Here is a 22,033-nt window from a genome sequence, read left to right as displayed (position 1 = left end):
CAATGCTAAGAACTGGGGCTCCCCAGCTGCCTGTTGCAAAGACCCCGTGAGTAACACAATTGACCCCCACCACTAACGGGGGTCAGGAGCTTTATTTGAAAGTAATGTTGGGTGAATTACAAGGGTGAGAGGTCACCGCTGGGTCCCTCTGTGCAGAGGAAACCCACTGCGGGACGACTTGGGCGGGAGGAGTTTGCACAAGATGCCTGGGCCCCACCCCAGAAAGGTGAGACTGGATCTCTGCAGCTGCTGTGCCAGGGGGCACTGGGATCAGGAGGGCAAAGGCAGTGTCCCACTCGATCCTTGGATGCTGGGCTCAGCATGGGCAGAGGCCCCCGCTCCCAAGGGCTGCTGGTTCACAAGGCGCCGCGGGGTGGCACCTGTGGGTGAAGTGGACCAGGCTGACTGCTTCCTCCTGCGTGCCCCCCGGCTGGCCCCACCAGCATCTCCAGGGGCACTAGTGTGGTGGGACAGGGCTTCTGCTGCTGCCGCCTCATTGTACTGGCTGGTCCAGGCTGTGGGGTCCTTGCTCTGGATCTGATGGGCAGAGAAGGAATGGGGGCTGGGACAGCTGGGCTGCAATTTCCCCCCTTCCTCCCAAGCCTACTTGGGCACCAGCAGCCCTTAAGGGACACATGTCGACTACCCCCTGTAGGGGACCCTCCAAGCCTCAGCCCCCTTGGTTGCCCAGGGACTATCCTCCTAAGCCCTGCCCCCTGGGGTTTTAGCCCTCATCCTCCTATTCATAGCCCCATGGCCCCCTCTGAGTGACCCCAGCCCCCTGAACCTCACCCCCTGGGGCTAGCCCCCAACAGCACATACCTTGGCGACAAAGTGCAGGATCTGCATTTTGGAGGTCTCCTTGGTGGCCCGCAGCCCCCACTGGAACTGAAACTCTGCCAGGTCTGTGTTGGGCATGCGGCTGTACTCCAGATACCTGAGGGGTTGGGGCATGGGGATCAGCGACCATCAAATCTTCACACGCACCCCCACTCTGTCATTGAGCCCACATCCTCCCTCAGGGCTCTCCCCCCACCCCTCATCCCCACTTCCTCCATATGGCCACAGTGACCTGCTCCCAGCATGGCAGAGTGGGTTCAGCACTGGGGTGCAGACATCGGGGTTCTAGCTGGTCCACTACTCCTTTCCTCTCCCTGTGTCTGTTTCCCGCAGTCTGTGGGAGGCGCAGGCTCCACCCCCCATTGCATCTCCAGAGCCCCTGGGGCCAGCCCTCCTCCCCCTCCCCAGAGGGAAAATGGCTTGCTTGATCTCCCCAGCTGCCAGAGAAAGGTAAAGGGCCAGCCCAGGCTGCATGTGTCCCTGACACCTGCAGGCACAGGGAACTGTCCGCCTGCATGGCGGGGCAGCAAGGTCCTCAGCGGCAGGGTATAAACGGCCAGGCTCTGGGCTCCGCTGGCCCAGTGGGATTCAAACTGCCTGCCCCATCGGGCCATCCTAGCACCTCAGACTTCCCAGAGACTGCCTATGGCAGGGTAGTCACCCTGCCATGCTTCAAAGGGCTTAAAACAGCCCTCAGTGAGGGCTGTAGCCAGAGGAAAGCTAGGCTGATTGAGGGAAGTAGCCACAGGTGGGGCCACACCCCAATCAGGCCACAGCTGGCCCTATAAGAGGGCTGTTAGCCAGGAGCTGAGACAGACTCTCTCTAGCTACACAGAGAGAGGAGGACCAGGCTGCCTGGGAAGCTGAAGAGGGTACGTAGGGCAGGGCAATGCTGCGGAACCGCAGAGGGAGCTGGGGAGTTCCAGCCTAGCAGAGCCCCAGGCTGCAGGCCGAGGTAAAGGCCCACGAAGGGTCCTAAGACTGCAGAGGAGCAGCCCAGGCCTAGACAGAGGCAGCTGGTCCGACCCCCCTGGCGATGATAAGTGGTACAGACTGCAGTCTGCCCCAGGGAGCGGGGGTTAGATGATGACTAACAGTAGCCACTGAGGCAAGGGAGGGATAGGGGGTTGCGGGTTCCCCTGGGAGGGGAGACCCAGACTGAGGGGGTACTACCAGGGGGCAGAACCCTAATCTAGAAGGGCACCGGGGTCTGGGAGGGGCACAGGGCCAGCGGCAGGTGAGACACCAAATGGCAGAGGGCATTCTTGACTGAAAAGAGCTAATTCCCTGGACAACCAGCAGGAGGCGCCACAGGGTTCTGTGGCAATGTCACCCCAGGAGTCCTCCTCCCCCCACTGCCTAGCTCTAACCACTTCCCTCCCTGGCAAGCCCAAACTTACTTTTGCTGGACAAATTCCACAGTCACCAACTCCCTGACATTCCCAAAGACCTTGTGTCTCTTTCTGGAAGGGTTGGGGATAGGAATGTGTTAAAGGGGTAGGGCCTCCGGGGGGGCTCACTGGTTGCCCCACTCTGCAAGCCACTCCATTGGCTGTTTGATGCACAGAGGGGGAGGAGCCTACTGGGGATTAATCTCTGGTTTCCCAGACTCCACACCTACCCGGGTTCAACTTGCAGTTTCTTCAACATCTCCCACACATCAGCTGAAAGGGCAGAGAAAGCCTGTCAATCAGAGGCAGGGCCCTCAGGGAAGGGGCGGGGCTCTCAGGGAAGGGGTGGGGCTTACACTCCTTAGCAGCATTGCCCTTCATATAGATGAAGCTGAGGATGACGGTGAGGAGGCCCAGCTTCGCCGTGCGATCGTCCCTGCAACGCACAATGGGGGTGTCACTCACCCAGGGAACTCTGCGGAGGACTGGGGATCTGGACAAGGAGGTAAGGGGTTTAATGGCAGAGCAAAGACCCTGCTCAAACCTTCCAGAGCTGGGGAAAAAAACCCAGCATCCTAGCTCCCAACCTCCCCCACACCCCTCCCCGAGCTGGGGATAGAACCCAGGAGTCCTGCCTCCCAGGTGCCTCCCTTGCTGTAACCACTAGAGCCAGGGATAGCCTACAGATCTCCCAGCAGACCTCCAGCTGGGCATGGAGACTGCAAGGCAGTCTTCTGGCCACTAGGGGGCAGGGGAACAATGCAAGGATGGGGGCATTCAGGGATCAGCCATGGCAGTTTTTAGGGGGTGGGTGGAGTCTAATGACAAGGATTAACCCTTGAGGGCTTGGAAGGCTCCCAAGGGGGGGGGGAATCTGTGACAGTGCCCCCCCAGCCAGCCGGCCTCCTCCCTCCCTTACTGTTTCAGGTTCTCCCCATCCAGGCGTGGCAGGTTGCTGACCAGGATGTAGATGTGATGCTTAGTGTCTATCTCCACCAGTTGCAGCCCAAACACCTGTGCAGGGGAAAGGTTAACTGCACAGAGTCATGGCATGGGGAGTGGATTCTTGTGGTTAGAGTAGGGGGTGTGCAGAGAGCCAGGACTACTGAGTTCTCTCTTTCAGTGGCTATTAGCCAGGCTGGGCAGGGATAGTGTCCCTGGCCTGTTTGCCAGGAGCTGGGAATGGGTGACAAGGGATGGATCACTTGGTGATTCCCTGTTCTGTTCATTCCCTCTGGGGCACCTGGCATTGGCCACTGTCGGAAGACAGGACAGTGGGCTAGATGGACCTTTGGGCTGACCTAGTATGGCCATCCTTCCCAATGTCCAAGAGAGAATATGAGAGAGTGATATCTAGGGGCTAGAGCAAGGCGGGCTAGGAGCCAGGACTCGTGGGTTTTATCCCTGACAAAGAGGTAAGTGAAGTTTAATGGTTAGAACAAGGAGGGCTGGGAACCAGGACGCCTGGGTTCTATTCCTGACATTAGGAGGGGAGGGGCAAGAGGAAAGGGCTGCAACATAAAGTAGCCAAGACCGACCCAGCACACCAAGGCAAACATAACAGTTTTGAACAATGTTTAAAGATCGCTCAGTTGAAAGATGGTCCCTTGTGCAGCAGGGTGCCCCCTACCGCCTGGCACTGAAGGGCAGGGGAGCCCCTGCACCCCACCCCACAGCATAGCATCCCCTAGCGCCTGGCACTGCTTCAGAAGAGCGCCACCTGCTGGAGGGTCCTGCTGGCTCGGTTAATGATCTCACAGTAGACCTCTTTGTAGTCTTTGATGACGTTCTTCAGAATATCTACAAGGGGGAAGAGGGGGAGCCCTGTTACAGCCATTCCAATGGCTCCTAGCACCCCCTGCTGGCAGGACAGGGCCCCTGCAGTGGTAACCCTCTAACCCAGCAGGGCCAGCGGCAGAACTGGAAATAGAACTCGGGGGTCTGGAGCAACTTCTTAGTGACCGTTCCAGTGACATCCACCTCCTCATTAGCTACCTCCTTCTGGGGATCCCATAGCCTGCATTATGGGGATTCAAGTCGGGTCTCTGAAAGTTTCAAACCTTGCTGGTGACTGGGGAATCAGGACTCCTGGGTTCCATCTGCAGCTCTGGGAGGGGAGTGGGGTCTAGTGGTTAGGGCAGGGGTGGCTGTGAATCAGGACTCCTGGGTTCTATCACCAACTCTGAGAAGGGAGCGCAGGGCAGTGACTACAGAACACCTAATCAAAGCATATAGATGTGGCACATGCAGTGTGAAAAGCACCTTGCCTGAATCCTGACTCTGCTGCTTCAGAGACCTGGGTTCAGACTGAGTGGGGAACAGAAGTGGCCTCAGGGAGCCCCTCTGCTAACCTGAAGGGGGCTGTGGAACCCCCACCCCAAACTCCATGACCATCTAGCAGGCCTCTTACCTGCCCGTCTGATGGGGATTTTCTTCTGATCCTTGATCAGCAGGAATTGCACCAATTCACTCACCTGCAGGGGGAAGACAAGCTGTGTTACAAAAAGGGATGGGGCTGCCCTGGGAGAAGAACAGGCTCCCATGTGCCACAGAGGTCCCCCCACCTTCTGATCCACTTGAGCCCCTGAGAATCTCTCCAAGTTCCGCTGCACCTGGCTGGCGGTCTGGGTCTGGGTCAGCGCGTAGTCCTCCTCCATGGCCACGTTGTCTGCCTGGGCAGAGGCAGAAGAGGATCAGAGCAGAACGGGGAGGGTAGGGAAGGGATTTGGGTGCTGGAAACTCTCTTTGCTAGGATGGAGAGCTGGCTAAGGGAATGGGGCAGGGGGCCTTTCCCCTCTAGGGGGTGTCCGCTTCCATCTGGCTCCTGGGTCACGGAGTGGCTGGAGGCGGAGGGGTGAGGAATGGGGCATGGGGGGAGTGGCTGGCTGGGAGAGGGGCACAGCGGAGGGGAGTATCCCCAAGGCAAGCTCCATCCCGGAGAGGGGCCAAGCCCCTGACTGCACCTCATTTGGGCCATCACTCCCAGGCGGACCGTCTGCCCTGTGGGTACGGCAAGGACAGGAGCCCTGGGGGGCTGCTAAGGGGGGCCGGGGTGCAGCCTCTGGCTCCTCCTCCCCACGGCTGCCCGCTGGATCCCAGCTCCCAGGGAAGAGGTAGCCAGGCCCCTGCTCCTGCCTCTGGGCCCTGCTGCCCCATGCCAGGGGGCCTTAAGGTCCTTACTTGCCCCCAAGCACCACCTCAGGGCCCCGCTGTCCCAGCAGAGTCCCTCAGGGGCACCCTGTGACCGTCCTCACGGCCTGGCCCCCTGGGAGCTCCCGCCCAGCCCCCAGCCCCAGGGGCTCCTGGGGCAGCCCTCAGGGGCTCCCTCTTCCCCGGGACACCCCCAATGCCTGGGGTTCCCCCTCATGGGCTCCCCCCAGGGGTTTCCCCAGCCTCCCTCCCCCTCAGGGGCTCCTCCAGCCCTCTTCCCCGGGACACCCCCAATGCCTGGGGTTCCCCCTCATGGGCTCCCCCCAGGGGTTTCCCCAGCCTCCCTCCCCCTCATGGGCTCCCCCAGCCCCCTCAGGGGCTCCCCCAGCCCTCTTCCCCGGGACACCCCCAATGCCTGAGGTTCCCCCTCATGGGCTCCCCCCAGGGGTTTCCCCAGCCTCCCTCCCCCTCATGGGCTCCCCCAGCCCCCTCAGGGGCTCCCCCAGCCCTCTTCCCCGGGACACCCCCAGTGCCTGGGGTTTCCCCGCGCCCCACCCCGCCCCCCTCAGCGCCCCGACCCGATCGAGCGCGCCCCCCTCGCGCCTGCGCCGCCTCGTGCGGCGAACGGCCCCGCCCCGGGCCTCGTGCGGCGAACGGCCGCTCCCCTCCCGGCCCCAGCCCCGCCCCGGGCCTCGTGCGGCGAACGGCCGCTCCCCTCCCGGCCCCAGCCCCGCCCCGGGCCTCGTGCGGCGAACGGCCGCTCCCCTCCCGGCCCCAGCCCCGCCCCGGGCCTCGTGCGGCGAACGGCCGCTCCCCTCCCGGCCCCAGCCCCGCCCCGGGCCTCGTGCGACGAACGGCCCCTCCCCTCCCGGCCCCGCCCCCGGCCTCGTGCGGCGAACGGCCCCTCTCCTCCCGGCCCCGCCCCCGGCCTCGTGCGGCGAACGGCCCCTCTCCTCCCGGCCCCGCCCCCGGCCTCGTGCGGCGAACGGCCGCTCCCCTCCCGGCCCCGCCCCCGGCCTCGTGCGGCGAACGGCCGCTCCCCTCCCGGCCCCGCCCCCGGCCTCGTGCGGCGAACGGCCGCTCCCCTCCCGGCCCCGCCCCCGGCCTCGTGCGGCGAACGGCCCCTCCCCTCCCGGCCCCGCCCCGGGCCTCGTGCGGCGAACGGCCCCTCCCCTCCCGGCCCCGCCCCGGGCCTCGTGCGGCGAACGGCCCCTCCCCTCCCGGCCCCGCCCCGGGCCTCGTGCGGCGAACGGCCCCTCCCCTCCCGGCCCCGCCCCCGGCCCGGGCCTCGTGCTGCGAGCACAGTGTGACGGTTGGATTCCAGTCACTGGGGGTGGGGTGGGCGCCCTTCCCCCACGCGTGGGCCATGTCATGGACTCCTAGGCCCGCCCCCTACAGGCCACGCCCACACTTCCCCCTCTCCCCGCCCCCTTACAGGCTACGCCCACCCCTGCCCCTCTCCCCCGCCCCCTGCAGGCCACGCCCACCCCTGCCCCTCTCCCCCGCCCCCTGCAGGCCACGCCCACCCCTGCCCCTCTCCCCCGCCCCCTGCAGGCCACGCCCACACCTGCCCCTCTCCCCCGCCCCCTACAGGCCACACCCACACCTGCCCCTCTCCCCCGCCCCTTGCAGGCCACGCCCACACCTGCCCCTCTCCCCTGCCCCCTACAGGCCACACCCACACCTGCCCCTCTCCCCCGCCCCTTGCAGGCCACGCCCACACCTGCCCCTCTCCCCCGCCCCTTGCAGGCCACGCCCACACCTGCCCCTCTCCCCCGCCCCTTGCAGGCCACGCCCACACCTGCCCCTCTCCCCCGCCCCTTGCAGGCCACGCCCACACCTGCCCCTCTCCCCTGCCCCTTGCAGGCCACGCCCACACCTGCCCCTCTCCCCCGCCCCTTGCAGGCCACGCCCACACCTGCCCCTCTCCCCTGCCCCTTGCAGGCCACGCCCACACCTGCCTCTCTCCCCTGCCCCTTGCAGGCCACGCCCACACCTTCCTCTCTCCCCCGCCCCCTACAGGCCACGCCCACACCTGCCCCTCTCCCCCGCGCCTTGCAGGCCACGCCCACACCTGCCCTCTCCCCCGCCCCTTGCAGGCCACGCCCACACCTGCCCTCTCCTCCGCCCCTTGCAGGCCACGCCCACACCTGCCCCTCTCCTCCGCCCCTTGCAGGCCACGCCCACACCTGCCCCTCTCCCCCGCCCCTTGCAGGCCACGCCCACACCTGCCCCTCTCCCCCGCCCCTTGCAGGCCACGCCCACACCTGCCCCTCTCCCCCGCCCCTTGCAGGCCACGCCCACACCTGCCCCTCTCCCCCGCCCCTTGCAGGCCACGCCCACACCTGCCTCTCTCCCCCGCCCCTTGCAGGCCACGCCCACACCTGCCCCTCTCCCCCGCCCCCTACAGGCCATGCCCACACCTGCCCCTCTCCCCCGCCCCTTGCAGGCCACGCCCACACCTGCCCCTCTCCCCCGCCCCTTGCAGGCCACGCCCACACCTGCCCCTCTCCCCCGCCCCTTGCAGGCCACGCCCACACCTGCCCCTCTCCCCCGCCCCTTGCAGGCCACGCCCACACCTGCCCCTCTCCCCCGCCCCTTGCAGGCCACGCCCACACCTGCCCCTCTCCCCCGCCCCTTGCAGGCCACGCCCACACCTGCCTCTCTCCCCCATGCCCTCAGCCCCATTGCGGTTGCAGGAGTTCCCCAGCCCTCCTGGGTCCTCAGCCCAGGGCCCTGCCCAGCCTCTCCCCACCGCCCAACCCCCACGACAACTTCAGGGGGAAACTGAGGTGACACAAAAGGGGACGGGATGGACCCCAGAGCACAGAACCCAGGAGTCCTGGCTCCCAGCCCCAGGATTCCCCCTGTAACCACCAGACCGCACTCCCCTCCCAGCGCCAGGGAGAGAACGCAGGAGTCCGGGCTCCCAGCCTCTCCTCCCACAGCCGGGCTGATTGACCCTGTCGGCCTTTCCCCTGCAGCCCCACCCGTTGCGTCTGGGCCCGTGGGCCGGTGAAATAAGGAGTGCACTGTGTGAGTGATGGAAGCAAACCAGGTCAGGATCCGCCGAGCTGGGAGCCATTTCACCCTAGACCCACGACGGGCAGCGTTCTCCAGCACCCGGGCGCAGGTGGCACAGGCCTTTGCTACGCCTTCCGTTGGATCCCCTGGCACAGGTAGCTCCTGTGAGGATCACCCCCCCGTGCCATCTTATTCCTGGCATGAGAAGAACCCTCTCAAAACAACCCATTCCCTGTCCTGACCCCAGCAGAGAGCGTTATCAGAAGGCTGACGGGTGATCTGGAAGGGGACCCAGGAGATTGGGAGGAGTGTCTCCAGGTGCCTCAGTTTCCCCACCTGTCCAATGGGTTGAAATAACCTTTGGCTATTTAGGTGGTCAGGTTTGGGACTGTCTCTAAGTGTGTGTATGTACAGTACCTTGTATGATCAGGCGCTGCTTTCGGCTGGGGTCTGTGCAGCACCGGGCACAGGGAGGGCACTCATCTCAGTAAGCACCTGGCACAAGGGGCACCCATTGGTGATGGGCATCTGTGCAGCACCTGGCACAACGGGGGGGCCCTGCTCTCGGTCAGGGTCTCTGCAGTGCCTGGTACAATGGGAGCCTCATTTCAGCTGGAGTTTGTGCCATGGAAATTCAAAACATTTGGTCACCAGGCCCCTGGGACTAAAACCTGGCTATTTTCAGCCTGCACAGCTCTGGTTTGGGGTGAGTTCCAAACCCACCGCTCGGATAAATAACCAAGACACCAGGACAGGCATCACATTTTCCCTGTCAATGACTAATTTCTTTCACGGCTCCGGGTTGTTCCTTCCAGCCTCCTTCAGCTTCTTTCCAATTCCCCCTTTTTTGTGGCTCCAGAATCCTTCGTTTTGTCATTTTGACTTTTTCAAAAAGAAAGAAGCAGCCTTTTCACTGAACCTTGGCCCTCTCGTCTTTGGCAGAGGTTGATGTAAACAGCCGCGCCGGGCCAAGAAAGGATCTGGCTCTGTATTTGTTTATTTCCTTGCTTAGCTTCCACCACCTCGAGGGATCGGCACAGCTCTGGCGGGGATCTCAACGCTGCAAGGAGCCACGGAGGTCTTCGAATCTGACCTGGGAGACGCGGGCTGGGGAATGTCCAGCATTTATCCTGGGATCGCACCCACTGCTTCTGCTGGATCTTCCACACCCAGTCCTGATTTAAAGACATCAAGAGAGGGGCAATCCACCCTGTCCTTAGGTGAGTTGTTCCAGTGATTAACAGCCCTCCCTGGTAAAAATCCGGGCCTTCCCGCTAGTTTGTTTCTTCCTCCGTAGAGGGATTTGTTTGTGTGGGTCCTACAAAAAGTAATGCCCCTGGCTTTAGATCGTTTTAAAAAGACGTTGTTATGGTAGAAATGCCCCCACCTGAGCTCGGGGCCCCTGTTACGCCAGGCACAGTGCTGCACAGATACCCCCAGACTGAGATTGGGACCCCATCGCACTGGACACTGCACAGACCCCGCCCCTGCTGAGATTGGGGCCCCTGGCACAGACACCTCTTGCTGAGATTGGGACCCCATCACGCTGTCCCAAAGAGCTTACGATCCAGACAGCACCCAATTCCCAGTTCTGCCACAGAAGCCCCGTGCCCCGTGACCTACGGACACCCATCTGTCCAGGGGCTGGTTACTCCAAAGAGAGCAGCTGTGGGATGCTCTGGAGAAACGGATAGCCCTTCACCTCCAGCTTGCTCCTGTCCCAATCCAGACCCCCGAGGAAGGGGGCAGGATTGGGAGCTGGCTATGGGAGTGGGGTCTAGTGGTTAGAGCAGGGTGATAGAAGCCAGGGCTCCTGGGTTCTCTCCCCGGCTCTGGAAGGGGAGTAGGGTCTAGTGGTTACAGCAGGAGGAAGCTGGGGGGCCAGTCTCCTGGCTTCTCTCCCTGGCTCCACCAGTGACCCAGAGAGTGGAAGGGCCAGAGCCAGGAACAGAACCCATGTGTCCTGGCTTCCACTCTAGCCCCGCCAGCCACTAGATCCCAGTGCCTCCTTTGGGCTGGGTGATTAGCATGGTTAGCTCTATGGAGTACCGACCTAGCCAGAGCTCCCAGCGGAGAGAAATGCTGCATGGCTTCCCTCCCTCTCCATTGCAGCCAAACCCAGAATCTCCCTGCGGCCAGCCTGGCTTGCGTTAATAACAGCGCCCGGAGTTTTCTCCACACCTGAGCCCCTTTATGTCTTTTGGAAATCAGCGTTACAAGAATGACCCTGGCAATTCTGACTCATGAACTCGAAGGGTCTCCAACAGCCGGTCCCCTGTCCTGGGGCTGGATAGGAGCCGGCGCCCCTTAGAGGGGAAAGGCCCCATTCCCCACCTCCCTGAGCCAGCCAGTTCCCACCCTAGGGCTTGACGGGGGTGTCCCCTAGAGAGGAAGGACTTTCCCCTAGTCATCCAACCTCCCTCCCCATTGTGGAGGGCAGTCGTCTGCCCTGTGCCTTACAGGGGGGCAGACTGGATGATCCCAGCTGTCCTGTCTGGCCCCATGGGAAGAGACGCCCTGATGGATCACGGGGATGTAACTGGTGTGAAATCCCGCTCGATAAAATCTCCGTGGCTCCTACAAGGAAACCCATCGCACCTGCAACCCTTGAGCCAGGCTGATTCCTGGCCGTGGAGTTCAGCCCAGCCAGGTACGCAGAGCCGGCTCCTTTTTTGCTGGCCTCCCGTTCTTCAGCTCCCGGGCTCTGGCTCCTGTTGACCCTTGCACGGGCTTCCTTGCCTTTTTTCCTTTTTAACCCAGGGCACGGACTCGCCTGAACATTTTGTTTTCATTTCATCTTACAGAGGGGAGAGCGAAGGCCTGGCCTCCCTCCAGCCTCCGAGGGGCGGACAATCACAGCTTGTGTCCGCATGAATGCTGCATTGAGAGGTGCGGGGGGGAGAAAAACCCGTGAAGCTTTAAAAAGTGCGTCCAAAAAAGAGATCTCGGAGGTTGGTTCTTCTTGGTGGAGCTGCGGGGACGCATCATGCCAATGCTGAGACAGCTGCTGCTCCTTCCCTTTGCTCTCCTAATGTGCCTGGAACCTCTACCCAACACTGGGCACCCCCGTACTCCAGAGGTGAGGCCATTTATTTTTCCCCCCCTTGCTAAGTTTTGGGGTCTAGTGGCTACAGCAGAGGATGTGATACCCAGGAGCCCTGACCTTGTTGTCATCTCCAAATCACAATTGAACCTCACGTTCTCTGCTCTAACCACTAGAACCCACTTCCCTCCCAGATCCAGGGTTAGAACCTGGGAGTGCTGACACCCAGCATCCCTGCTCTAACCCACTACACCCCACAGCCCTCCCAGTGCCGGGGAGAGAACCCAGGAGTCCTGGCTCCCAGCCCCCCTGCTCTAACCCACTAGACCCCACTGCCCTTCCAGAGCCGGGGAGAGAACCCAGGTGTTCTGATTCCAGTCTAGTCATCTAACCATTCTGATCCCATCTCCTGCCCCTAGTCAAAACTCTTCTTGTTGCAGCACCTGTGGTTAAAGTCTGCATCAGTTGGGCTGGGTCACCTGGGGGTCACTTGTCTCTAGATCAGGGGTGGCCAACCTGAGCCTGAGAAGGAGCTAGAATTTACCGATGTACATTGCCAAAGAGCCACAGGAATACGTCAAAAGAAGAGGAGGACTTGTGGCACTTTAGAGACCAACACATTTATTTGAGCGTGAGCTTCCGTGAGCTACAGCTCGATGAACGCATCCGATGAAGTGAGCTGTAGCTCACGGAAGCTGATGCTCAAATAAATGTGTTGGTCTCTAAGGTGCCACCAGTCCTCCTGTTCTTTTTGCGAATACAGACCAACACGGCTGCTCCTCTGAAACCAGTAATATGTCAGCAGCCCCCCCATCAGCTCCCCCACCCCGTTCCCAGCACCTCCCACCCACCGGCAGCCCTGCCGATCAGCATCTCCCCCTCCCTCCCTGCACCTCCTGATCAGCTGTTTCGTGGGGTGCAGGAGGCTCTGGGGAGGAGGGGGAAGGAGTGAGGGATTGCGGCTCGGGGGAGGGGGCAGGAAGGGGTGGAGTGGGGGCAGGGCCTGTGGCAGAGCCAGGGGTTGAGCAGTGAGCCCTCCCCCCGGCACATTGGAAAGTTGGTGCCCATAGCTCCAGCCCCAGAGTCGGTGCCTAGACAAGGAGCCGCATATTAACTTCTGAAGAGCCGCACGTGGCCCCGGAGACACAGGTTGGCCACCCCTGCTCTAGATTGTAAGGCAGATGCTGGATCTTTGTGGTCTGTTTATCCAGCACCAAGCGCAGCATAAGACTGATCCTGATTGAGCCCTTCTGGTGCTACAGTAATATGGGTGTGCATTGCTGAAGATGGGCGGAGGAGAGAAAAGAGCCAATACAAATTAAAACCACAGCTTTCTGCCAATGGAAAGAGAAGCGGGTGTGTAGCTGGGGTCTGGCCCCATTGATTGTAATGGAGGTATGGCCGATGACTTATGAGGAGAGGCTGAGGGAACTGGGGTTATTTAGTCTGCAGAAGAGAAGAGTGAGGGGAGATTTGATAGCAGCCTTCAACTCCCTGAAGGGGGATTCGAAAGAGGATGGAGCTCGGCTGTTCTCAGTGGTAGCAGATGACAGAACAAGGAGCAATGGTCTCAAGTTGCAGTGTGGGAGGTCTGGGTTGGATAGTAGGAAACACTATTTCACTAGGAGGGTGGTGAAGCCCTGGAATGGGTTACCTAGGGAGGTGGGGGGATCTCCATCCTTAGAGGTTTTTAAGGCCTGGCTTGACAAAGTCCTGGCTGGGATGATTTAGTTGGGGTTGGTCTTGCTTTGAGCAGGGGGTTGGACTAGATGACCTCCTGAGGTCTCTTCAAACCCTGATCTTTTATGATTCTATGACCCCAGCTGGGGATCTCGCCCCATTGATTCCATGGAGCTATGGCTGATGGACACCGGCTGGGGGTCTGGTCCTATTGACTCTAATGGAGCTATGGCCAATTGACCCCAGCTGGGGTCTGGCCCCATTGATTCCATGGAGATGGACCCCAGGTGGGGTCTGGGGCAGAGGCGCTGGGTCTCCGGTGTAGCTAAGCAGGGCTCCCCCTGGAACACAGCCACTCCTCAGCGTGCTTCGTTGGGTGAGCCCCAGACTCATGCAGCTGCTGTCTCAGACCCAGAGCCCAGAGCCAGTGCAGCCAGGAATCTCCCATTTTGCACCAACGGAGGGAATTCCGTCGGGGGCTGGGGGGATTTTGCTCGGAAAAAGGAGCGAGATCAGGCAGGTGTCATAGCGGAAGGGCCTGCTTCCGGAGTCCTGGGGCGGCGGGAGAATGTCAGCTTCGATTTCAATAGAAAGAATGAAGTTTTAGTTCTTGTGCGTTAGAGCGGGGCACCGGGGGGGTGTCTGGGAGCCAGGACACCTGGCTTCTCTCCCCAACTCTGGAATGAGGCCCTCCAGGCACACCCCCTTTCAGCCATGGGCAGGGCAAGGCTCTCTGGAGTCACCTTCCTACACGTCCCTGTTTCTGTGCCCAGCTCACCATGGCCAGTTTCTCCATCCGCTCCACCATTGTGTCCCGCTATGCCTCCACCCGTGTTCGGACTGACCTGAGCAACCCCCACGCCGAGCCCAAGGAAGCCATCTTCGACCTAGACCTGCCCGGCTCGGCCTTCATCTCCAACTTCACCATGTGAGACTGGGACGGGTCCCAGCCATGCAAAGCCTGCGGCCACACCCCCACACCTTGGGGATGGCAGGGGAAGGGGGTTGGAAACGCATTTCCGTGGGATCCAGGGATGGAGGGGGACTGGAAGGGACAGAGCAGTGGAGGAGAGTGCAAGTGAGATAGATTAGATAGGGGGTGTGTGGGGATGGGTGGCTGAAGGGATGGATGGAGGGGTGGTAATGAGGAGGAAGGGAGGGATGGGTATGGGTGGTTGGAGGGTGGGGATGGGGATGGATGGAGGAGTATGTGGGGAAGGATGGAAGGTATGGGAATGGAGAGATGGTTGAAGGGGTGGGGATGGGGATGGAGGGAGGCATGGAGGAGTGGGTATGGGTGGTTGGAGGGTGGGGATGGGGATGGGGATGGATGGAGGAGTATCTGGGGAAGGATGGAAGGTATGGGAATGGAGAGATGGTTGGAGGGATGGGATGGGGATGGAGGGTCCCCAAAACCAGGTCTGATCAAGGAGACCCATCCCCACTGTCTGTCGCTATCAGGCAGATTTAAGGCCATGTCCCATAATCCCCCTCTCTTCCATCGTAGAGCCATCAACAATAAACTCTATGTGGCTGAGGTGAAAGAGAAGCATCAAGCCAAGAAGATGTACGACGAGGCCCGGAGACAGGGCCAGACAGCGGCTCATGTTGGCACTAGGTGAGACCCTGGCTAGAGGTGGCTAGAGCGGGGCACTGGGAGCCAGGACTCCTGGGTTCTCTCCCCGGCTCTGAGTGAGGTCTAGTGGGTTAGAGGAGTGAGGGCTGGGAGCCAGGACTCCTGGGTTCAATCCCTGGCTTTGCCCCCTGCCCCCAGAGACCGGGAGACAGAGAAGTTCCGGGTCTCCGCCAGCGTGGCGGCCGGCAGCCAGGTGTCCTTCGAGCTGAGCTACGAGGAGCTGCTGCAGCGGCATCTGGGCAAGTACCAGTACGCCGTGAGTGTGCGTCCCCAGCAGGTGGTGGGGAACCTCACCGTGGAGGTGAGCATCTCGGAGCGCACCGGCATCGACTACGTCCACGTGCTGCCCCTCCGCACCAGCCGCCTGCTCACCAACACCTTGCGAGGTACACACGGTTCACACCTCTGTGAGCGGTCGGCTCAGGCTCTCTGCACACTCAGGCAGGCATGGGTGCATCTGTCACATTTTTAATCTTTTCCTTCAACCCCGTAACCTAGAAACTTACTCTTCTTCTTTTTTTTTTTTTTTCCACCTGGTAGCCGGGATTCTGCTGCAGTTCAGTGGCCAAGAGCCCTGGCGCGTTTGTGACTGTTCCCCGGTTACTCAGGATACAAGTCACCTTGTTGCCATCTGCCTCTAGCAACAGGGAATCTTTCTGGTGGTAGCCACTCCTGCACTCCCATCTGGGCTGGGCCAGCCCTAACTTTGCCTGGCAGCTTAACAATAGTGCACCCACTCCCTGAGCTCTCCTGCGTTATCTCGCTCCTGAAATCCCCAATTCTCAGCCCCCTAGGTGGAGCGTGCTCCAGTTTACTAGCTTTCCCCCACCCCCCATGTAACGCAGGCCACATGTGGGCACTTCTTGAAAAAGGTTCATTAAAGTAAGACTCAAGAGTGAACTAGAACCAGTGATGGAAATAAGTGGGGACCAAACTAGATCCTGAAACCCCAACCTGGGTCTAGACTTATGGATCGCTCCCCCTCCTAGCTAACCAAGTGGGATTTCCCCCCAGGTCAGTTGGAGCGTTTCTCGCCGCCCTCCGCGGCGTGGGGCACTGCTCAATGGCTGGTTCGAACTAGAGGAAACGGAAGATTCTCTGTAATCTGAAGTCTTGACATCAAAATTTGAGGGCACCAGTAACTCAGCCAGGGGTTCTGGCTTCTTGCTGGCGTGGGTGGGGGAGGCCCTGAGCCTGCGATGTGCAGGAGATCAGGCTGGTGACTCTGATGGTCCCTGATAGGCGATGTGGGGGATTTTGCCAGGAGTTTGCCAGGGATAATTTTGGGAGGGAGCAAGGCAGCTCAACTGGCTGATGAGTAACGCCCTCTGCTGATACATTTCTCCTCCAAGCCCAGCCAACCTGCTTTCAGTAGGAACATGTTGGCCCTTAACTGTCACCCGTTCGAATGTCTCGCAACGGTTCCGAGGCCTGACGAGTTACGAGCTTTCTGTAGACACCTCCCGTGAAATACCCTGCCCGATCTAGAGTCGCAGATCTCGAGGCCAGCTGGGCTTGTTGTGACCATCTCGTCTGACCTCCTTTGTAACACGCCAGAGAGCTGCCCCAAATCACACCTAGAGCAGGGCTTACAAAAAAGAGATCCTGTCTTGATGGAAAAGTCGCCCGTGCTGGGGAATCCAGCACACCCTTGGGAACCCAATCCCATGGTTATTGACTCTCACTGTTAAAACTGAGACCTGATTTCCTCTCTGAATTTCTCGCTTCAACGTCCAGCTGTTGGATTGGGTTAGGCCGCCCTGTGCTGGATCGAAGAGCCTGTTGTTAAATATTTGTGCCCCGTGTAGGGACTTCTAGCAGGGATTAGGGCACCCCTTTGCCTTCTCTTTGTGACGCGAACTAGATTGAGCTCTGGGAGTCTCTTGCTCTCAGGCTGGTTCCCTATCCCTTGTATCATTCCCGTGGCCCTCCTCTGATCCCTCCCCAATTTATCATCCTCCCGCTTGAAGTGTGGGCAGCAGGATTGGACACAGCAGTCCAGCCGCAGCGGTTGCACCGGGGCCAAATCCAGAGGGGAAAGCTCCTGCTCAAGAATCCCCGGTTTATAGAGTGTTAGCTCTTTGGGCCCCCGCGCCGCACTGGGAATTCCTGTTCCGTTGATTCTCCCCCACGACCCCCAAGTCTTTTTTAGGTTGCTGCTTACCAGGAGAGAGGCACCCAGCCTGTAAGGCGGGCCAGCACGCCTTGTTCCCAGAGGGACGCGTTTCCACGGAGCCACGCTGTTCGCCTGCGCCCAGCGGCCACCCAGCTTGCTCTGTATCCATGACCTGGCCCTTCCCTATGTCCCACCCCCTCCAGTCTTGGCATTTCACCAGTGAGGATTTTTTGTTTCCTTCCAGGACATTGAGGGAGATGGGCTGGGGGTGGTGGAATGAGTTGGTCGGGTCTTTGGGGAGAACTCTCAGGGCAGGGGCCCATGTGCCACGGGGTCCCCGTCTCCCAGCCTCCGTCCAGCCCTGATGACCACGGCTTCTCCGCAGGGGACGCCGATGTGCCGCCATCCACCCGGGTGGAGAAGGGGAGCCACTGCGCCTGGGTTGTCTTCACCCCCACCCCGCAGGAACAGGTGGCTTTCTCCAGCTCAGGCATCCTGGGGGACTTCGTGGTGCAGTACGATGTGGCCATGCCAGATGTGGCTGGGGACGTGCAGGTGAGGGGTGGCTGGAGCTGAGACCTCATGGCTGGGGGGGGAATGAGGGCCATGGAGTAGAGAACAGGGAACAGCCCACAGCGGAAGGGGGCAGATAGACACGTCTGGGGTGGAGGGAGGGGTATGGGGGGGAGGGATAGATGGGACGTGTGGGATGGAGGCAGGGATGGAGCATGGGGGGGATGGATGGACAGGGTGTGAGGGAGGAGGGATGGGGTGTGTAGAAGGAGGCTGGGAGGGGACAGTGTGTGCGGGGAATGGTGGGCTGTGGGCGGGAGGGAAGGAGTGTGTATGGGGAAGCAGGGAGGGGATGGTGTGGGGGGATGGATGAGGCATTGGGGGTGAAGGGGGGGCGAGGGATGGAGGGCTGTGGGCGGGAGAGAAGGGGTATGTATGGGGAGTCAGGGAGGGAACAGTGTGCATGGTGAGGGATGGATGCCCAGGCAGAAGGGTGCACACAGGCACCCGCTGCCTGTCCCATGGGTTCCTCTCGCTGCCACACCTGTGCCCTGGGCAGCCGCAGCCTCAGCCCTTCGGCCCCGCACCCTTTCCTCTCTGGCAGATCTACAACGGCTACTTCGTTCACTACTTCGCTCCCCGTGGCCTGCCCCCCATGCAGAAGAATGTGGTGTTTGTCATCGACATCAGTGGCTCCATGCATGGCACCAAGATGAAGCAGGTAAGAGGGTGGAGATGCCAGGGGGAGATCGCCCATAGACCAGACCAGTGGGGTGGGGGAATCTGAGCAGAGGGGAGGGGGCAGCCAGGAGATCTGAGGTGGGGCCACAGAAAAGGAAGCACCCACCCCCACAACAGCAGGCCTCCTAGGACATGGGTCAACATCCATGCAGATGAAGCCATGGTCTAATTTGCATATACATCAGCTCCTTTACACAATTATCCAGTCCAGCACTCTGCTCCATCCCCCTCAAATCTGTCAGCTCCGCGTTTGAACAGCTCCGTGTTTGAAATGCCAAATTTCCGTTTTCTTTCGGAGTTGAGATCTCAAAATTTGACACTGGCTGGAAATTCTGAAAAAATTCCAGGCGTTAACACTGGGTCCTTTGCATCTGATGGTGTGAAGCAATCTGAGATCTTCAGTATAACACAGTGGAGGATAAACATAATACAGAGCTCATATTTCCATGTATGACATCGATTTCTATACGGTCTAACAAGATCCAGTGGATGGACGTTGAAACGGGACAAATTCAGACTGGAAATAAGGTGTAAATAGGAGGGGAATCACCCACTGGAACAAGTGACCAAGGATTGTGCTGGATTCTCCGTCACTGGCAGAGGTTCTTCTGACAGCTCCGCTCTAGGAAGGATTTGGGGGCAAATCTAGATCTAGGGCAAACTAGATCACAAAGGCATGAAAAACCCAGGAATCTGACTCTTCACATTCAGATGAGTGTAAGAGGTGGGTGAAATGTTTGGGTTTAATAGTTCTTGAAAGATGCGACCAAATTCGGCCAATTGTTTCAGCTGGGAAAAAAATGCAAAATAGTCGACTAAGTGTTTTGACAGGTTTCAGAGTAACAGCCGTGTTAGTCTGTATTCGCAAAAAGAAAAGGAGGACTTGTGGCACCTTAGAGACTAACCAATTTATTTGAGCACGAGCTTTCGTGAGCTACAGCTCACTTCACTAAATTGGTTAGTCTCTAAGGTGCCACAAGTACTCCTTTTCTTTTTAAGTGTTTTGAGGTTTTGTTTTGAAATTTAGCTGGGTTTGTTCATTCTGAAATATTAAAACAAAATGTTTCGTTCAACCCAGAACCCTTTTTTCCTGAATTTTTTTTTGGTTCAGCCTCTGAAGTGAAAAATCAGGGATTTGCTGAGTTCTAATAATAATAGAAAAGGCTAAAGGAAATGAAGGGATAAAGTCAAAATGAAACATTGTTGAAACGCTTGTTTCATCATTGTTGAAGCAATATACTATGTTAAATCCGCTAATCCATATAAACTAAGAGAAAATACGTATCAGGGTGGAATCCTATTGCAAGCAAACATCGCGAATGTATAGAGTGCCTGCCTGGTGAAACGAAAACAAGACTCCTTTTCCCCAGTGAGATTTTTTGGTGAAATGAGGAAGTTCAAGAGGCCATGGAGGAAAAGAAAAGGTGTTTAAAACTGTGACAAGCAATGCTCCAACCGCAGGATTTTTCAGTAGTGGAAAAAAGCCAAAAGGATATTGAAGAAAGAGGTGGCAGCTGCTAACGCTAAGGCTGTGGAAGGCTTATATACCCATCTTGAAACAGGAGGATGAGAGAAAAATACACAGACTGGCAAAGCCCCCCAGTAAGAGAACTAAAGACACTGGTGAGATCAAAGTCATTAAAGATGAAACCAGAAATATGTTAATAAATGAGAAACAGATTATAGAAGGGTGGAGAAATTATTTTGAAAGTCTTATGAATGAAGAGAACCCAAGAGAACCGTAGAATCTCAGAAATGTTGGGCTGGAAGGGACCTTAAGAAGTCACCAAGTCCAGCCCCCTGCACTGAGGCAGGACCAAGTAAACCTAGACCATCCCTGGCAAGGGTTTGTCCAGCCTGTCCTTAAAAACCTCCAGTGTCGGGGTCCACAGCCTCCCTCGGACGCCTGTTCCAGAACTTACCTACCCTTAGAGTTGGAAACATTTTCCTACTATTTAATATAAATCTCCCTGGCTGCAGATTAAGCCCATTGCTTCTTGTCCTACCTTCAGTGGACATGAAGAACAATTGATCAGCGTCTTCTTTAACAGACCGGAACCGATTTGAAGACTTATCAGGTCCCCCCTCAGTCGTCTTTTCTCCAGTTTTTGTAATCGCTCCTCAGAGGTCAGGTTTTCTAAACCTTGTAAGTCACCCCAGGGGCTGGCAGCACCAGTCCTGGAAGAAGAAGTGGCACAAGCTTTGAGCACCAGGAAAAATAGCAGCAGATCAGCAGAAGTATGGAAGTGCTGGGGCACGTACGACTGCTTTTATTGGCACAGCCGTTTAATGGCATCAGGACTGAGAAGATGCCTGCTGCCTGGAGGACGTCCACATTCCTACCAATATTTAAGAGAAAAGGAGACATACAAGACTGTGGTGAACTCATAGACCTCATATGAAGATCTGGGAGAAAGTTATTGATAAGTGACTACGAAGAGAGTGGTAAAGGGCAGTGATAATCAATTTGGATTCACGCCAGGTGAGTCAACGATGGACGCTGGCTTTGCACTAAGACTGGGGGGAAAAGGGAGAGAAAGAAGAGACATACCCTGCACGTGGTACTCATCGCTCTTGAGAACACTTATGACCGCGTTCCGAGGGGAGTCATCTAGTGGTGCAGGAGAAGGAAACCAATCCCTGAAGACTACATCTGATTCCTCCAGAACGCTGCCGTGGTGCTGCAGAAACTGAACCATGTCGAGCTAGAGGGGGAGTACGTCAGGGCTTGGCACGATGCACTTTTTGGTGCTCGATGCGTCCAGAGGATGGCACCCTGCTGCGTCCCTTTCGCAGATGATGGAGGGCTCGTGTGGCAAAGAGGAACCGGAAGACTGTTCAGAGATGGATGTGCATGCTTGAACGAAATGGGTTGAAAATCAGCCAAAATAAAACAGAACATGGGGTCTGTAGAGTCAGTGATACCTTGTAGGAAAACAAGACTGTGCTCGTGTGTGTCAGAGCAACAAGGTGGGTGAGTCTTATCTTTTATTGGAACAACTTCTTTGAAAGCTCGTCTCTCTCCCCAACCAAAGTTGGTCCAATAAAAGATAGGGCCTCGCCCATCGTGTGTCTCTGATATCCTGGGACCGACGTGGTGGCTACAACACTGTGTCGATGTATGTGTATATGTGAGATATAACATACCCAGGACATAAGTGAATATAACGTGCTAGAATTGTAGATCTGCATCCGCTCATATACATAAAATGTGACTATCCCATTATAATGGATCTAATTATAGGGGTATTTGATATGCACAGATTAGGTGTCACTCTATAAATAAAATGTATATAGCCTCTCCTGTTTTCATAGAATCATAGAATATCAGGGTTGGAAGGGACCTCAGGAGGTCATCTAGTCCAACCCCCTGCTCAAAAGCAGGACCAATCCCCAATTAAATCATCCCAGCCAGGGCTTTGTCAAGCCTGACCTTAAAAACTTCTAAGGAAGAAGATTCTACCACCTCCCTAGGTAACGCATTCCAGTGTTTCACCACCCTCCTAGTGAAAAAGTTTTTCCTAATATCCAACCTAAACCTCCCCCACTGCAACTTGAGACCATTACTCCTTGTCCTGTCCTCTTCTACCACCGAGAATAGTCTAGAACCATCCTCTCTGGAACCACCTCTCAGGTAGTTGAAAGCAGCTATCAAATCCCCCTTCATTCTTCTCTTCTGCAGACTAAACAATCCCAGTTCCCTCAGCCTCTCCTCATAAGTCATGTGTTCCAGACCCCTAATAATTTTTGTTGCCCTTCGCTGGACTCTTTCCAATTTATCCACATCCTTCTTGTAGTGCGGGGCCCAAAACTGGACACAGTACTCCAGATGAGGCCTCACCAATGTCGAATAGAGGGGGACGATCACGTCCCTCGATCTGCTCGCTATGCCCCTACTT

General features: G+C 58.1%; 2 protein-coding genes across 6 annotated transcripts in view; one reads left to right on the top strand and one right to left on the bottom strand.

The window, feature by feature from the left end:
* The window catches only part of ITIH6 (inter-alpha-trypsin inhibitor heavy chain family member 6), a 28,768-nt gene that overhangs the window by 270 nt on the left and 6,465 nt on the right, over window positions 1–22,033 (top strand). The window contains exons 2-9 of one of the 2 annotated variants that reach the window (XM_073321521.1): window positions 2,617–2,736; window positions 9,418–9,625; window positions 11,210–11,484; window positions 13,902–14,056; window positions 14,636–14,746; window positions 14,903–15,150; window positions 17,266–17,435; window positions 17,998–18,114. In XM_073321521.1, coding sequence (XP_073177622.1) covers window positions 11,392–11,484; window positions 13,902–14,056; window positions 14,636–14,746; window positions 14,903–15,150; window positions 17,266–17,435; window positions 17,998–18,114 — 894 coding nt within the window. In that variant the 5' untranslated portion in view covers window positions 2,617–2,736; window positions 9,418–9,625; window positions 11,210–11,391. Of the gene's footprint in view, window positions 1–2,616; window positions 2,737–8,478; window positions 8,561–9,417; window positions 9,626–11,209; window positions 11,485–13,901; window positions 14,057–14,635; window positions 14,747–14,902; window positions 15,151–17,265; window positions 17,436–17,997; window positions 18,115–22,033 lie in introns of those variants that run through there. The other variant, XM_073321520.1, reaches the window with a different exon arrangement.
* LOC140901997 (non-structural maintenance of chromosomes element 3 homolog) lies at window positions 78–9,753 on the bottom strand. Of its 4 annotated transcripts, none has more exons than XM_073321553.1 (9): window positions 8,823–9,753; window positions 4,796–4,903; window positions 4,642–4,705; window positions 3,952–4,031; window positions 3,151–3,245; window positions 2,588–2,724; window positions 2,462–2,504; window positions 823–937; window positions 78–537 (listed from the first exon to the last, which is right to left on the bottom strand). In XM_073321553.1, the coding sequence occupies exons 2-9, from the start codon at window positions 4,886–4,888 to the stop codon at window positions 271–273; spliced, it is 894 nt and encodes a 297-aa protein (XP_073177654.1). In that variant the 5' UTR covers window positions 4,889–4,903; window positions 8,823–9,753; the 3' UTR covers window positions 78–270. The 4 variants fall into 4 exon arrangements, with proteins under 4 accessions (XP_073177654.1, XP_073177656.1, XP_073177653.1 ...); XM_073321555.1 differs by lacking the exon at window positions 8,823–9,753 and adding an exon at window positions 2,241–2,303 and having other exon boundaries at window positions 2,588–2,667; window positions 4,796–5,588; XM_073321552.1 differs by lacking the exon at window positions 8,823–9,753 and adding an exon at window positions 5,412–5,588.

This window comes from Lepidochelys kempii, chromosome 23 (genome assembly GCF_965140265.1).
Source record: "Lepidochelys kempii isolate rLepKem1 chromosome 23, rLepKem1.hap2, whole genome shotgun sequence".
In the NCBI taxonomy this organism is placed as follows: Eukaryota; Metazoa; Chordata; order Testudines; family Cheloniidae; genus Lepidochelys; species Lepidochelys kempii.
This window is presented reverse-complemented; position numbering and strand designations above follow the sequence as displayed.

Coding starts and splice junctions, on each gene's coding strand:
- LOC140901997 (XM_073321555.1), bottom strand. CDS start 4,888: ATGGAGGAGGACTACGCGCTGACCCAGACCCAGACCGCCAGCCAGGTG. Junction 4,032..4,641: donor AATCCCCATCAGACGGGCAG/GTAAGAGGCCTG, acceptor TCCCCCTTGTAG/ATATTCTGAAGAACGTCATC. Junction 538..822: donor TCCTGCACTTTGTCGCCAAG/GTATGTGCTGTT, acceptor TCTGCCCATCAG/ATCCAGAGCAAGGACCCCAC.